Raw genomic sequence first — 16,127 nt, 5'->3', positions numbered from 1 at the left:
CCTGTGCTCGAAGTTTTTGTATGTGTGTGTTTGCATGTGCCTAACAGCTCACAAGAGAGAAAAGGGGGAGGAGGTGGGTAAAGAGGGGGAAAGAATGGGAAAGAAAGACACCAACAGAGAGGAACGACAGAGAAAGAGGCTGTTGTGCAGCATGCAAGCACTGCAGAGTTCTGCTGCAGAATACAGGGATGGCAAGCGGGAGGATGTGCTGAAGCTATTTTAGGGGGAGCAGTTGAAGACTAACCCTGGGAGATATGAACCTTGCTTCTTTGGCATCACCTCATGCTGGATTGGGGCCTGATCTGTGAGGGAGAGCGAGGAAAACAGTGGGAGTCTAAATCATTTTAGAAGGCAAAAAGAGGAGAGAGAAATGCCCCAAGAAGCCAGAAACTGGGATGCTGCCCACAGGACTGTGTGAAGTCACAGTGATCCTCTTCATCCATCCATAAATCCATATATCTGTTTTATAAACCGCTTAATGGGTAACACTGCATGTATGTCTAACAACAGCAATAACTTGCATACAAAAAACAGAAGAATAGGAGTTAAAACCTCATTCCACACAATAAATGGCCTGGTATTTCTTTCATTCAAGCAAACAGCGTGCAAAATAATTACATCATTCTTACAAATATCCTCTCTTCCTGCTCATCCTGCTTTCCACTCACACACTGTCTGGAAGGAGTTTGAGGGTGGTATAAGTTCACAGGAATGAAGCATCTGTGTCAATTTGTAGAGGGAAAGCATCAGCGCGATGTAGCACTCTCACCCACAATCTATATGCATCTCACCCGGAATCTATATGCATCGCTTACTTCTTCAATGCCAACAAGGCTGAGAGCTAAAGTGCTGAGAGTAATCACTGAAAACCACTGATGTTTGACAATGATAGGGAGAGGTGGATTGCAAATGGGGGTCTATAAATAGCAACACTGCTGAAGCTTCATGCAGCATGGATATGTAGCAGGGCCTGAACCTTAAAGATTCTGTCACTGTGACTCCTAAAAATATTAGCCACACTTAAACATGATGCTGGTACATGTAGTAAAGAATTAAGCACACACATACAATTAATGCCCAGGTGATGGAAGGTAGGTATTCAAAAATATGATGGGAGTCACAGGTAGTACAGCTTTACCACTGAAGGATGAACACCAATGCTTTAAGAACCAACTGGTTCTCTGTGACTGCGTACAGTAATATCTACAGCCCGCCAGCACTGCATTATTGACTGTATTGACAAAAATTTGTATGTGAGGATGTAAAGCTTAGGTGGATTCATCTACATGGGATGACATCTCATAGATCACATCAACCCCCATAAAATTAACCCAAAAATATTTTATTTATCATTACTTTCAGCTCAGCATATACAGGCTTCACAGACGATGGAGCTCTTAAGGCTCGCTTGACCATTCATTCTCCATTCTATGGTCAAAAAAATTGCATGTACTCAGTCCAGCACTGACACCCTGGGCCCGCATATATCAACCAGTTAAAAGTAAAATTTTGGACTTAAAAGATAAAAATAAGAATTACTTTTCATTTTTACTCCTACTCACAAACTTATGGGTAAAAGCTTATCACATTTCTTAGGACCTCAAATACTTATTATTAAAAGAGCTGTAGTGATACAAATATATATTTGGTCATGATCAGTGTTGGGGGTAATGTGTTACAACAGTAATGTGTTACAGTCATATACTACATTTTAGCAGTAACAAAGTAATATAATGCATTACCAACTGGAATTCGGGTAATATTATTACTTTTGCAATGTCACATAACGTGTTACCACCTAAAATAAACTGTTTATTGTTTTCATTTTCCATTCATCCACACTGTTCCACACAGCTCCACTTCCACCAGAGCGCCACCAGAAAAAACATATCCCCTGGAGGTTGTTGTCATGTCATGTCATTATAGACCACATTATAGAAGGGAGCCGATGATCGGCACATCCAGGTGATGCTGTACTGTGCCTTATTATGTTCAGTGTGTTTCCATTAATACACCTGCAACATCTACTGTAAGGCCCAAATCAAACAGAAAGGCGCACCGACTGCCTTTTTTTTTTTTTTAAACTGAATGCCACTAGTGAAAAAAAAAAAAAAAATGCTTGCTGCACCTTTTTATTATTATTATTTATTTTAGCTATTTGACAGTAATTAATAGCTAGTTCCTATTAAAAACAATGCTTCTTGGCAATAAATCGTATACCGCTGGAAAGCCCGTTTATTTTTCTTTTAAATGGTGCCACATTTGTAAGGAACATGCATTTGTGGGATGAGCAGCAGAGATGTGTATGTGGGTTGCACCCATGAAAAATTTGCAAAATCTTCTCTGCCCATGCCAAACAGCTTTTTTTTTTTTTTTTTTTTTTGCTGTTGCTATTGACTCTTGTTTTGAGCTTCTGGTACCCCCAGGTGCTGACAATCAGGTGCCAATCGTCAGCACCTGTGAGCATGGGTCCTGCTACGGTGGTCAACTGGTGTCTGCTCCAAGAATCGGCATGCCACGTTTGACTGATCTAGATAGGGCCTGTGCGATAGGGCAACTTCAAGCTGGTGGAGACATTGAATTAAAACAAGCTTGCAACCACTGCCTTTTCTCAAGATAAGTTACAAATTCAAAGTTACAAACAACCGTCGGGGTGCACTGCTCTCGTGGTTGAGTTCCGCCTCTTTTGTTCTGTCAACATCATGTTATTAATAAACATTTAGATGATTGATTATTGAAATTTGTGAATCAATGCTAAAATGTCCATGTCCAGTTGGTGATGCATCTATGAATTGATTATTTCTCCCACCGCCCATCTTACATGTGAAATCACGATGCGTTCCAATGCCCAGCCAGTTTGAGAGAGGGGATTCATTTAACTGCTCCTTCAGGGAAATACTGATACTTCAATTCTTGTTTATGAAACACAGCAGTGACAAGCAGCAGAGAAGAAAGGAAGCAAGGCTAGACTACAGAGGTTAATTACAATAATGTGTGACAAGACACTGTATAATTTACAACTGCTATTGCTAGCCCGCGAGCTATACTAGCTCAGTTTATATTTTCAGCTGTGCCCTCACCGTTTTCCTGTTCCTTCTTTATGTAAATCGCAAAGTTAAATAGGACATAAACAGGACATTTCAAACAACTCGTACCATTGCTCTCAAACATTGCTCTTGCACTTTGCTGTAAGTAAGGCACTTAATAAAATGTGTTTACCTGGATTTCGCACCTTAAGGGATTCCTTCCGTTCTGGGAAGCCATGTCAACTTCAGCCTGTTACATGTTTCATTTTCAAAATACATTTCCATTTTCACAGGAAATGTACAGTTTACATACAGTGTCTTTCAAAATAAATGCACTAGGGCGGTACTACACAGAGAATTGATTTTTTTTTTTTCCTTCATCAACAAATGCATGTGGTTACATTTTGCCAACAAACACATGGTTGGGTTTAGGAAAAAAGAACAGGATCTGGCTCTACAATCTTACGGGGTTCGAACACCTGCATCCAGATTGAAAGTCGGTGGTTGTCGGACCCATCCACGACCTCCGTTTTGGGCTACTGTAAAGGCAACATGGTGAACTCCATGGACAAGGACCTGCTCCATATGTAGATATAAACAGCTCATTTTAAGGTGATAAAATCACGATTCTTAATTCCAGGCGATGATACACTAATGAAAAAATAGCTATGAATAATTATTTCCATTTCTGCCAATAGATCCCCCTAAATCTTAAACACTGGACCTTTAATTGTAAACCTTAATTGCTAGTTTGATATTGGTAATGGACCAGACAAAAATATTTAGACGCTGGCTCTAGCACATACAAGATTTGCACTAGAGTCAGTGTCTTTTATGCACTATGCTTTGATGACTCCACCAAGAGTTATATAGCCACAGATGGGTGGATTCGTACACACAGTACATACATCTGCCACAGTGCAGAACACTGCTGCCATCAAAGACTGGACATCCTGCCTGAGCCCCTTCTTCTCTCCAGCCAAGCAGAGGTGAGCATTTCTTACTGTGGAGCTTCATGTAGATGACATTAGCAAACAGCAAAGCGGCGGGGACTCCCCAGAGCCCCGGTCCCCCTGACCCTGCCTCTGCGTCACTGCTGTATGTCTCCCCATCAAAGGACCTTTATTTCACTGAGCATTTCACAGAGCAATCATCCCTAGCTTCAGCATCACTGCCTTGCTTTTGAGTGAATCAGGACATTGCTACATTACTCAAAGCAGCTGCTGTCATACAGGGCACTATCATGCCATCTCCTGCCCCCCATGTAAACTTCCATCATGACGGAGATGCTTAAAATTTGATGATGAAGGAGAAATAAATTCTGTGAAATCTTTTTGGCATGTATCATATGGTGCACATTTATTCATTTACTCATCACCAACTCCCATTGGCTACCTGCATACATGAAAATATTCAGTGCACCTATCAGTAACGATGAGTCTTTGTCTGCCTGTGTTTAGAAAGTAACAGGGTGCAACCATCTTTTCCAGTGGCCAGTTCCACAGTGCACAAATCAGCTAAAACATTAAAACCACAGAGAGGCTAAGTGATTAATACTGATTATCACGTTATAATGCAGTTGTTCTGCTGGGAAACCTTTGGTCCTGGAATTCATGTGGATGCTAACTGACATACTCTACCCACCCAAACATCGTTACAGACCAAGTACAACCCTCTATGGCAACAGCACTCCCTGACGGCAGTTGTCCCCCAGCAGGACAATGCACTATACGACACTGTAGAAACTGTTTAGGAATGGCCCAAGGAACATGACAAAGAGGTCGAGACATTGATCTGGCCTTTAAATTTCCCAGATCCCAATCTGATCAAGTATCCATAGGACATGTCAGTACCCTAGAAGTCCTGTGTCCATACCTTGAAAGGTCTGGGACCCCACCGTGAATCGGACTTGGCTCTGACCTGTCGAGGCATGGACACAGGACCTCTGGGGGTCTCCTGTGGTGTCTGGCACCAGGGCCTATGAGTCCTGTGGGTTACGAGGTGATGTACCATCACAGCCCACAGATGCTCAATCAGATTGGGATTTGGGGATCCGTGTCAAGTAGCCTTCACATGAACGTCAGGACCTAAGGATCCCCAGCTCAACATTCAATTGTAATAAGATGATCAGTTATTCACTTCACCTGTCAGTGGTTTTAATGTTTTGGCTGATCGATGAACAGTAACATGTTATAGGTAGTATTTTTTAACCAGGCTAACATTCAGTTTTACTGGTATACTGTCAATTTTGACTCGTATTGACTTCCCACCCACACTGGCTATTTTCTACACCTTCACTGGCATCTAGCTTTGTCTTTCTCTTCTTAGTGAAAAACTGGAAACACTTAGCCACAAATACAGTAAAGAGTGTCTTTAATTTCATGACTATCTCCTCACTTAAACACATTTCTTATTCAACAAAAGCCCTCGGGAGAACATACTGATTACAGTAAGATGTACAGTCAATCAAATTTGTAAAGCCTTGTAGCAGGATCATGTTTCAAAACTGGACTCACAATATAAGCTTGCAGTTAGAGATGGTTACAAATACATGAAAAACTATCTTGTTCCAAATTACAAACACTTGCTAATCAAATGTATCAAAATAAAATACAAAATACTGTTATGAGAAAATACATTTAATCAAAATATAAGTCATTTGTAATTTGAAAATACAAATATACACACTATACAAACTGATATTATCACATTTTAGGCATTGAGTAATCTCTGAATCCATCAGCTATCAGTCTGACGTCAATTTAGCCTCTGGGGGCAACAATATTTTGGGGGTTTCGGTGTAGCTGGCGGATATCCGGGCCAAGACCTGTCTTTCTATAAACTGATCATTGTTTGCTAATCTCTGCAAACTGATGTCTGCATATGAATGCAGACAAATGTAATAAAAAGCTAATAAAGCTAGCATGTTGGAGATGCATTTTGGCCAATGCGGTCTCTTTTACCTGCATGCGACTTAAGCCTGCTTAAATGTGATAGGTTAATACCAGAATGTTTCCGATATCAAAGTTTTGTCCAGCTGCCTCAAGATTCTGCACTCGTATGCAGAGATCTGTTTATAGAGGTTATATGGATCTTACCTAAACCTCGCTACATTGAAAAGATGAGCTCTGCCAATATCCCCCATCAGAGATTTGAAGTGGCCAATCAGGATGTCTTGGAGGTGAGGAGACTATGAATTTAGGTGCACATGCTGGGTGCTTTCTGTCAGTCAGAGGGACCACTTATTGACTGACAGTACTGAACAGCCAATTGAAATGTAACTGGGGACATTGAACATTAGGCCATGGTGATGGACTGTTTTTTTTTAGCTAAGACTGAGCATTCAGCAGATGCCTTTTCCACAATAAATGTGAGTCAGTGAAGGAGGTAACATTTCAGGATCTCCAACTTTACAAGCAACCACCTGAAAAAGTGCAAAAGACACAAAACTGAGCCGTTACAACAGAGTATGACACTGTATAAAATGGTAGACAAGACTGAGAAGCACACCCACTGCTTCATTATTAAATACATTGTCTATAATTTTAAATGATTGATGGGAATAAAATGAGAAGAGTTTATCAGTCAGAGTCAGAGTTCACATAAAATCATCCCCTTTCTGGCTAGGGGTGAGAGAAAAAATCGATACAGCATAGTACTGTGATATTTTGCATGGCGATATTGTATCAATAGATGCCAAGTATCTTTTATTTTTTACATTATTAACTTTCACAAATACACATTTTAATACAACTTTTGGAACTAGAATAATAAAATCAATTGCTTTTTTGGTCCACTAGATAGTGCTTATGTTTTTTCTTTCCTGGTGAGGTCAGCAGAGGTCTTGGTGGGCAGCATTTGGCAGGAAGTTCATCAAAACAAAGATGGAGTCACCGCAGAAAGACATCAGAAATGCGCCGTTGGCGTTTAAATCAAATGTCTTATTTTGGATTTTTCAACACAGACAGAAAGAAGACCTTGGATATGGCACATGCTATTTGCAAGTAGTGTCATATGAGAATAAAATACTCTGGAAATACTACGAACATAAGGGCTCACCTCACACTCCACCATCAAAAGATAGCGTTAGCCACCAGCCATACTGATGCAAAACCTGCTTTGCCAAAAAAATAACCAAGACTTGACACACTTGGCTTGATAAAATTAACATCCAACCCTGAGAGAGCTCAGAAAATAAAACAGTCCATCATCTACTTCATGCGCAAAGATCTGTGTGTATTGCTGAAAACAAAGGCTGTTGTTACATGCTAAACATACTAGAACCCAGGTATGTGACTCCGTCCTGACGTTCTTTCACCAAGATGTTCTTTCTACAGAGAAGTGGAGCATAAAGTTGAAGAATCTGAGTACAGCAGGAAGGTGGCATTAACTTTAGATGCCTGGACTTCAAGGTCAGTGGATTCATAAGCGACTGTAACGGCACATTATCTCACAGAGAACTGGCGACTGCTGTCTCACGTTCTCCAAACTAGAGCAGTACATTAAAGTCATACCGGCGCAAACATTGCAGACCTCTTGCAGCACAAGAATGGGGGATAGATGTTGTAACAGACAATACTTCTAACATGATGAGTTGCCATTCAGTTTGCAGGTTAACTGCATGTAAAGTGCTTCACTCACGCACTTAATCTGGCCTCGCAGAAGCTTGCTTAATCTGGCGCTAAATCTGCCAACAGTTCAGTTTGTCAGATGTATGCAGCATTTCTGTCAGGTTTTATGACAGTGTTGGTAAGAAAAAAATGCAATGTATCGCAATATATTTTATCGCAATACTCAGCATATCGTGATACATTTATTATCGCAATAATATTGTATCATGACCTGTGTACTGTGATGCAGTGTCATATCGTGGGCCTATTTTTGGCACATTTCTGACCAAAGATAACCTCAATATTTTTGGTAGACCTAGCACCAAGTCAGCTGTGGTTTGTACAACACCACTGACTGTCTGACTACCACAACTGATGAAAGTGCATAGAGCAGCATGACACTAAAGGACAACAGCTGAGTGATAGATATGAAGAGAAAAGAGGCAGAGCAGGAAGCCTGAGGCCTTTAAACATCTCTGTGAGAGAGAAAAGAGGCAAAGGGAAGTCAAACAGAACCAGAGCAACACTGATGAAATTGAGCTAATGTGCCGTGACCACGAGAGGGTTGGGGGGTGTACAGGACCGTATCTGGTGTGTCTGTTACCACAGCAACTAGCATCATCATATGCTGTCTGATTAAGTGTCTCGATGAATGCTTGAGCTACCAAGTGAAGGCGAGAATATTCACACAGTAGTTTCTGTGAGACAGTCCCATGGGTGTTTTAACTTGTGTGGGTTACTTATTTTACACTCAGGTGTCTGTCTGGTGCTTGTCTCCAGAGACAGTACCAGTGACAGGGCATGTAGGAGGCCTCACTGTTTTTTGCTCAAAGACAACTCTGACAATCCTGATATGACACAGCAACCATCAAGCCAGTGAGACACCACACACAATGAGCAGTAATCAATGTCAAGGATACTTTGGACCTCTTTCTATGGGGACTTAACCTTTGACTGTACGGTTCCTGGACAATGTCTATACCCAGAGTATGGGTGCTCTCCCAATCACATACTTTTTCTTTTTACTTTTAATAGGTACAACAGCTGCCCTTAAAGGGATAGTGCACCCAAAAATGAAAATCCAGCCATTTTCTACTCACCCATATGCCGAGGGAGGCTCTGGTGAAGTTTTAGAGTCCTCACATCACTTGCGGAGATCCCAGGGGAGAGGGGGTAGCAACACAACTCCACCTAATGGAGGCTGGCAGCGCCCCAGATTCAAACGTCCAAAAACACATAACTGAAACCACAAAATATCTCCATACTGCTCGTCCGTACTGATCCAAGTGTCCTGAAGCACGTGAACACACATGAACGCGGTGCCAATGTCTCACAGTCTCGCGCAAGCAACACACGTAAGCACAGTGTACAGGGAGGCAGTTAGAGCTACAGCCTACAATGAGGGTAAAAACAGAGTTCAAATGGCGTTTTTCCAAACAACTTTTTATGTCGGGGCTTCAGGACACTTGGATCACTAAGGACGAGCAGTATGGAGATATTTTGTGGTTTCAATTACGTGTTTTTGAACGTTTGAATCTGGGGCGCCGTAAGCCTCCATTAGGTGAGTTGTGCTGCTACCCACTCTCCCCTTGGATCTCCACAAATGATGTGAGGATTATAAAACTTCCCCTGAGCCTCCCTCAGCATATGCATGAGTAGATAATGGCTGAATTTTCATTTTTGGGTACACAAGCCCTTTAAAAACTATGTACTGTTGCGCGAGTGTGCACACAGTCAGGACATACTAAAGTCTCATAACATTGCGCCCTGAACTTTCACCCTCTTGGTTATATATCTCTTACCATGAAGATAAAACAAAAACACAGTTAACTGAGCTGCTAGAGACGAAGGACAACCTGGAGAGCTCTGCAGCTGTTACTTTGCATTTTTCTGTCATTGTTATTCTCATCGTTATGTCCTTTTGTTGTTGCTAATCTTTATGATTATTTTGTTCATTTAAGCAATAAATGTCCCTTTTATTACTATTTGACTGATCACCAGTTCCTTAAATGCACTGTCATTTGTCATTGTGACTTCTGATAGCTGTCAGTGAGCTGTCAGTCAGCTGATAATGAGCCGTCAATCAGCTGCCATTGGTTTGTGGTTCAATCGATGTGACGTATCTTCTGCTGTACAGAAAATCGTGGGTCAGAATAGCCAGAAAAGCATGCTCGCTAGCATACTGCAGAATATGACTGGATGCAATAGAACATCCTGGTATTTTTGGTATACTGCATTTGACACACTAATAATAGTATGGTAGTATGGGTACTGGAATGCACAGTGTGTGAAAATTTGACAAACATGCCCAGAAACACAGAATGTAGCCTTATATTTTTGTGTTATGACTATAGCTGAATTATGTTCAATAATTTTGGTCATTTTATTGTAGTAAAAAATCCAAACATGTTGGGTCAAGCCATTGAAATGTGAGGATTTGCTGTGTTTCTATGTTTTATATCACTGCAAACTTAGTACATTCAGGATAGGACTGTTGGACAGGACAAGTTATTTGATGTCATGACCTTGGATCATTTTCAAGTACTTTTGAGACATGCCATGGCCATTGCCATTTGAAAAAATCCATCTTCAAAACAACCAAAAAACTTACATATCTTACATCTGTAAACTGGTTCATTTAAAGTATTACTGTAATTTATCTAAGTTTATCTCCAGGCTGTTCTAATTCACCATTCATATGTTTTCCTTCAGAAAGTAATGCACCACAATTACCACATATCTACATTGTTATCTCATGTTCGTTTATTTTATGTCCTTTGCATAAGATGAGGTGTTGTAAAAGGCTGACCTATGGAAACCCAGTTATGTGCAAAACTGTGTGTGTGCAAAAGTGTGTATGTCTTTGCAATGACTGTGTTCATGTCTTGAACTGAATAGGGCCTTTAACTCTCTGAAAGCAGACCTCCCGCGGGCGGCTGCAGGGAATTGTTGTTCACATAATGCTGTTTAAAATAAATCTAAAATAAAAACTATAAGAGCTAGAGCAATCATTTTTGTTGCAGCAGAAAGCTAAGACTTCTGTCTTTTGCACCACACGTTGTCCGCTTGTAATGACATCATTAAGTTATCCTATAAGCGGGCCAAAAGATGGTGAAAATGCGCAGTGACGCCACTGTATTGTCCTGTCATGGCTGCCGATACTTTGTTTACATGAGCCATTTAAAATCAATCTAAAATAACAACTGTAATAGCTAGCCTACATCATTCATTTTTTTGCAGCAGAAAGTTAACTTCTGTCTTATGCGCCATCATGCTGTCAGCTTGCGATGATGTCATTCCGTTATGCTACAAGTGGCCATAAGATGGTGAAAACGTGGTGGTGCCAGAGGAGCAGAGAAGCAGGTCAATAGGAATGTCTGTTTTACTCTTTTTGTTATGATATAATTTCAATACTTTTATCAATTGTTATGGTTTATTGACTTACATAACATTTTAGCTTTTATGTTGTACAGATTTTAGGGATATGAAATACCATATAGGCACTGGGGAAATATTTCTACTGCAAATGAAACTATCAAAACGACTTTGCACTCTGCTCATAAAAATAAGCATTTCTCAAAAACAAAACAAAAAAAGTGCAAAATTCAAATAACTTATGGAGTGTTAGGAAATATGTTTATCGTGTTTCTACATTAAAAATCTTTTGGATCAATATATTTTGTGTGTTTATTTTTACAAATTTGATGAAAAGAATTCAGATTTTTGTATTATTTAAATTCATGACATAATTTTGATACATTTTATCATTTATTATGGTTTATTGACATCTATAACCTTTTAGCTTTGGTTGTATAGATTTTAGGGATAAGAAGCATTTGAAAATACTTCAAGAAATAACATCAAAATAAGCAAAAATGCTAAAAAATGGTTTCAAGAGTTCAAATTTCTCACACCAGGCCCATCACCCGTCATTTCTTGCTGATGCCACTAGCCACTAATAATTATAATAATAACACTAATAATCAATATATCTGTGTGACAATACATCAGTCTATATAGTATGTACAGTATAAATAACTGTTTTTCCACCACTGTCTTTCCATCATCTAAGTCTCATGCTTGTATCGAACAGTATGAATAAAGTATGCTTGTGGTTCTTACCGTTGACGGTTAGATGCACCCAGCTGCCATTGTGGAAGGTGTCATACTGCTGCTCCAGCATCAGCACCTTACACTCATACCAGCCCTGGTCGTCTGAACGCACATTTTCTATCCGTAGGGAGGACTTGCCGTGCAGACTTGCCCGGCCTGGTGGAGAATGACGGAGATCAGGTGTCAGCAGACAGGGACAGAGAGAGGTGGGGAGGATAGGTGGATTGAATTTAATGAGGGAAATGAAGGGAAGGAAGGAACAGGTATGACGTGAACAAATAAAGAGAAGAGAGAAGAGAAACACCAGGTGAATGTTAAAGAGAAAATCAACCTCTGAATGTTTCAGATATAAATATGCAGGAATCACAGAGTACAATGCAGTGTGTTAGTGCAGGTGTCTCTGGGTAACATCACAGTGCAGACCTGTTTCTAAACAGAGTCACTGATGCACTGTTAATGTGCAACACTACAAAGAAAGAAACTCACTGCAGTTGTATATATGCAGTGAAATCTGTCACTTAAGCCTCAGTGCGGCTGAGATGTCCTCATCTCCATGTGTGTGGCGGTCTATTTTGGAGATGCACTGAGGCAAGGACAGGTCATTACTTCCTTTGAGGAGTGGGAAGTGGCCAACATGACAACAGAGGACCCTCAGGGTTACACAGGAATCACAATCCGTCAGGACAGATATCAGATTTTGACTTGGTGAGTACAGAGACAGGAATAGCTGTATTTTACTTTAACAGATCAAAAGCTGAGAGAGGGGGATTGATGATGTTGCTCCGGGCAATCTGGCAACTGGATCATAACAGATGGCGACTGGCAATAAAGGCTAAACAAAGGGCTTTCAGGGAGCACATGCTGGCTCAAAACATCAGCAATATCAAAGCCTGGATATCCCTCATTAATCCCCCCACTCTACCCTATCCTCTCCACTTTGTGGGTATTCCTGACTAATTTTTGTTTGCCTTTCTAAATCCCCTCTGCAGTATGACACACCAGGTAAATATATCAGCTGCACTGGCAGCTGCCTCATTGAGTTAAGGTAGACAGTCAAAGTGATGTTTGTTCCCTAGCCTGTGTGTGTGTGTGTGTGTGTGTGTGTGTGTTTGTGTGAGAGAGATTGCGTGAATGCATGCGTGCATGTGTGTGTTTCAGTGTGTGTGTGTGTCCTGGTTAGACTATTTATATATCAGATTATATTTGTCCGGTTTCTAACCAAGTCGGTCTCCTCTCTTGGCTGACCGAGAACTGAGGAAAAGTCTCCATGTTACTTACTGAGTGTGACATATGCATTTTATGTACTGTATACAGTATCCATGTATCCTTCACTATCCCTTACTGTGCACTTGCCCTTTGACTCTTCTTCCATTTCTCTTTGTCTGAGGATAAACAATCTATCCAAACAGTAGTGGATGTCCTTTTTGGATCTGATGTATTCAGGCATAAGAGGTAATGAACAAAACATCATGCATGAGTGTGTCTGTATAAACATAGAGTGCTATCTGACCGTCCTTACTGTATGAAAGCATAGTGGTGCTTTATTTTCAGAGGTGGCCCTCACTTTTTGAACGCTAGTGATGTGCGGGTCAGGGTTTTTTAAGCCTGCCCCTACCTGGCCCATTATGAGAACCAATCAGCCTCGCTGCATCCATAAACATATGTGTTAATCAATGACCCAAACCACAAACCTGCAAACCAGAAGTGAAAGTTTCTGGTAATAACAACCTACTTGCTGTATATCATTTCCAGTAAATATCACAATATCAAATGTGTTTTCTTGTTTAAAAGGTGGCCTACAAACATGGGAAGACAGCAAGCACTCACCCATTTTTTTAGGTGGTTACAGCTTAAGGCTACATTGAGCACACAACTGATATCCTACATAGTTTGTTAACATGAGCGCACAGCTGACAGATAGTGGTTTGTTTACACCACGTTACAGAAATGCATATTTGACAGATTTAGTTTGAACAGAGAGGCACTTGCTGGCTCTTAGGACACGGTCTAAGGCCAACATATTTGCAGAGAGAAATATTTTTACCGGACATTATGGCAGGGAGAAACTGAAATATGTCAGACCTCAACAAAGTTTCCTGGTTCCAAGCCAAATAAGGAAAAGTCTGAATGCAGCAGTGCTGATGTGGGTCAACTCACTAGTGCAAGCTAATACTGGAATTACCCTGTGAATGTTTATGTAATTTAACATGTGTTTAACAAAAAAGAAAATCTGCAGAAAAGTACATTTCAAACTTGACTAAAGACACACAAAATCTGTCAAGACTGTGTTCACATCATAGACTGTATATAAAGATGAATGACATGACAGCTCCACTTTCTGGATTGCTCCCTGGTGGCTGGCTGCAGTCTTGGTAAAAAAAAAAAAATAAAAAAAAAAAAACCCTCTCCATGTCAGCAGATGGGACTAAACTAAAAACTCAAATACAACAGCAAATACATTTTTCCCAAAGATTGTTTCTGGCATTTAAGGTAGTTCTTATCACACTCCTGTATATTCAAGTGTTTGTTTTTCTGATAATTTTGGTTTTAATTAGGTATCTAATGCTTTAAAACTGGGATTTTACAATATGATTGACAACTGTGTATTCAGTGGCACTGCTTGCAACTGGTCAGAGGTGTGTATGTGTGGAAAAATTGATACTGTGGGGATCACTACTGTGCAGACTCTGGCTCCAAATGACGTCACTAGAGCACAATGGCAGCAGCCGTATCAGGGATATTTTAGCTTCACTTCCTTACAATGAGGGAAGCGGAGACGCATTGTCCATCTTTACATACAGTCTATGATTCATATTGAAGAGTTTTTAAAGTAGGGGTGTAATGTAAAACTAGTAACTGAACCTGTAGGTGTTTATTTCACAAAAAATATCCCACAAAGCACTTTCTAGTTGTCTAGAATGCCTGACTTTCTTTCAAGTTAAGACCAAGTCCAAATAAAAACTGTGTAACTATTAATGGTCCTTAATGAATAGTAGGAACAGAACTGGAGGTTTTCACTAGGGAAAAATACAACATAGCTCATGAGTCTATATTGCATTATTTAACTTAATAGGTCAAGCATAGGAGTGGTACTCTGTCTGGTTAAACCTCTGCTCAGGTGGAAGATTGGCAAAGCTATGCTGGGAATTACCTGATGTCACCAAGCTGTATGGACTAATAAGAATGGCAGAGGTGTCCCCCCCTTACAGATGCACAAAAGTAGAACACATCTTTTTCACATCATCATATGGAAAGCACAGGCTTATTTAAAAACATTAATAATAGCTACATTCCACTTAATGGAGGTCCTGGTTTTGTCCCCACTGGTGCCCCAGAAAAGCTTTCAGTGTAAACCCCAATCCATCCATGACACAAAATTTTAATGTAAAGTCAAAACATATGTCCTAGATTGTCAAAATGACATAAAAACTTTATGTTCACTTGACACAAAAACTCATCCCCTGTGAGCTTGACATCATTTTGTTTATGTTAAGTCAACAATTTTTGAGTTTTGAATTAATCTGAACAAAACTTCTAAAGCCGATTCTGCCTAATTAGTTTAAGGCCAATAAACAACACTGTCATTGTGCATTTAACGTAATGTGTTTAAATATGTTCTAAATCACTCACATTACCCAGGACGCAGTAATTAATGTTTCTGTATTTCACAATGATTCAAATGGATTACAGTTCATGTTGTGGTAAAAGACATAGTGCACCATGAGTTAAGTTGTACAGTTGCCTACTGCCTGTGAGGATATTGGAATGCAATACAAAGTTGTGTTGATATGATGATGATATGAGGTGAAATAAAGAACTCTTCCTGGACCAGAATTCATCCCTTCAATCTTGTAAATTGTGTACTCAATGTTTTTGTACTCATATGATACAGAATTAAATGCTCAAACAACAACAAAAAGTTATGTTAAACTGACATAAAATTCCTGTCAGGAAAGGGTCATGTGAGACAATTATTTTGGGTCTGGTGTACTCAAAACTTCTATGTTACTGTATTGTACTAAACTAAAAGTTCAAGTGCAAGATGTTTCCAAAAAAACACAGTTGAGTGAGCGAACTAGGGTTTACGGTGTACTGGGACACTTTATAGAGCTGAGCCATTGGAAATGTTATCAGTTTCACCTGTGCTTTTCCTGCTATGACTTGTCAAAATGTCTGCCCTGAAAAGGCTCTATAGAAGAGGTTAGAAAGTAGAAAAGTCATATAGTCATACTGCATCATATCATTGGGATACGACACATGCACAGTAAAATCTGGTCTGCGCTTTCCAAAAGGCTCAATAGTTGACACACTATCATAGAACATGGGGACAAATGATTTGTTTTACTCAGACATCCACAGTCTGAAATATATTTACAAA

General features: G+C 40.0%; 1 protein-coding gene across 3 annotated transcripts in view; it reads right to left on the bottom strand.

Moving 5' to 3' along the window:
• igsf9bb (immunoglobulin superfamily, member 9Bb) overlaps positions 1-16,127 on the bottom strand; it is a 277,518-nt gene that overhangs the window by 143,646 nt on the left and 117,745 nt on the right. For all 3 annotated transcript variants that reach the window (XR_013492299.1, XM_033650284.2, XM_033650293.2), the window contains exon 3: positions 11,759-11,905. Coding sequence is in view for 2 of the 3 variants with exons in the window: in XM_033650284.2 (XP_033506175.1) it covers positions 11,759-11,905 (147 nt within the window). In the remaining variant the exon portion in view is untranslated. The remainder of the gene's footprint in view (positions 1-11,758; positions 11,906-16,127) is intronic.

Source organism: Epinephelus lanceolatus, chromosome 11 (assembly GCF_041903045.1).
Source record: "Epinephelus lanceolatus isolate andai-2023 chromosome 11, ASM4190304v1, whole genome shotgun sequence".
In the NCBI taxonomy this organism is placed as follows: domain Eukaryota; kingdom Metazoa; phylum Chordata; class Actinopteri; order Perciformes; family Serranidae; genus Epinephelus; species Epinephelus lanceolatus.
The sequence above is the reverse complement of the archived record's forward strand: the minus strand, read 5'-3'. Positions and strand labels throughout refer to the sequence as shown.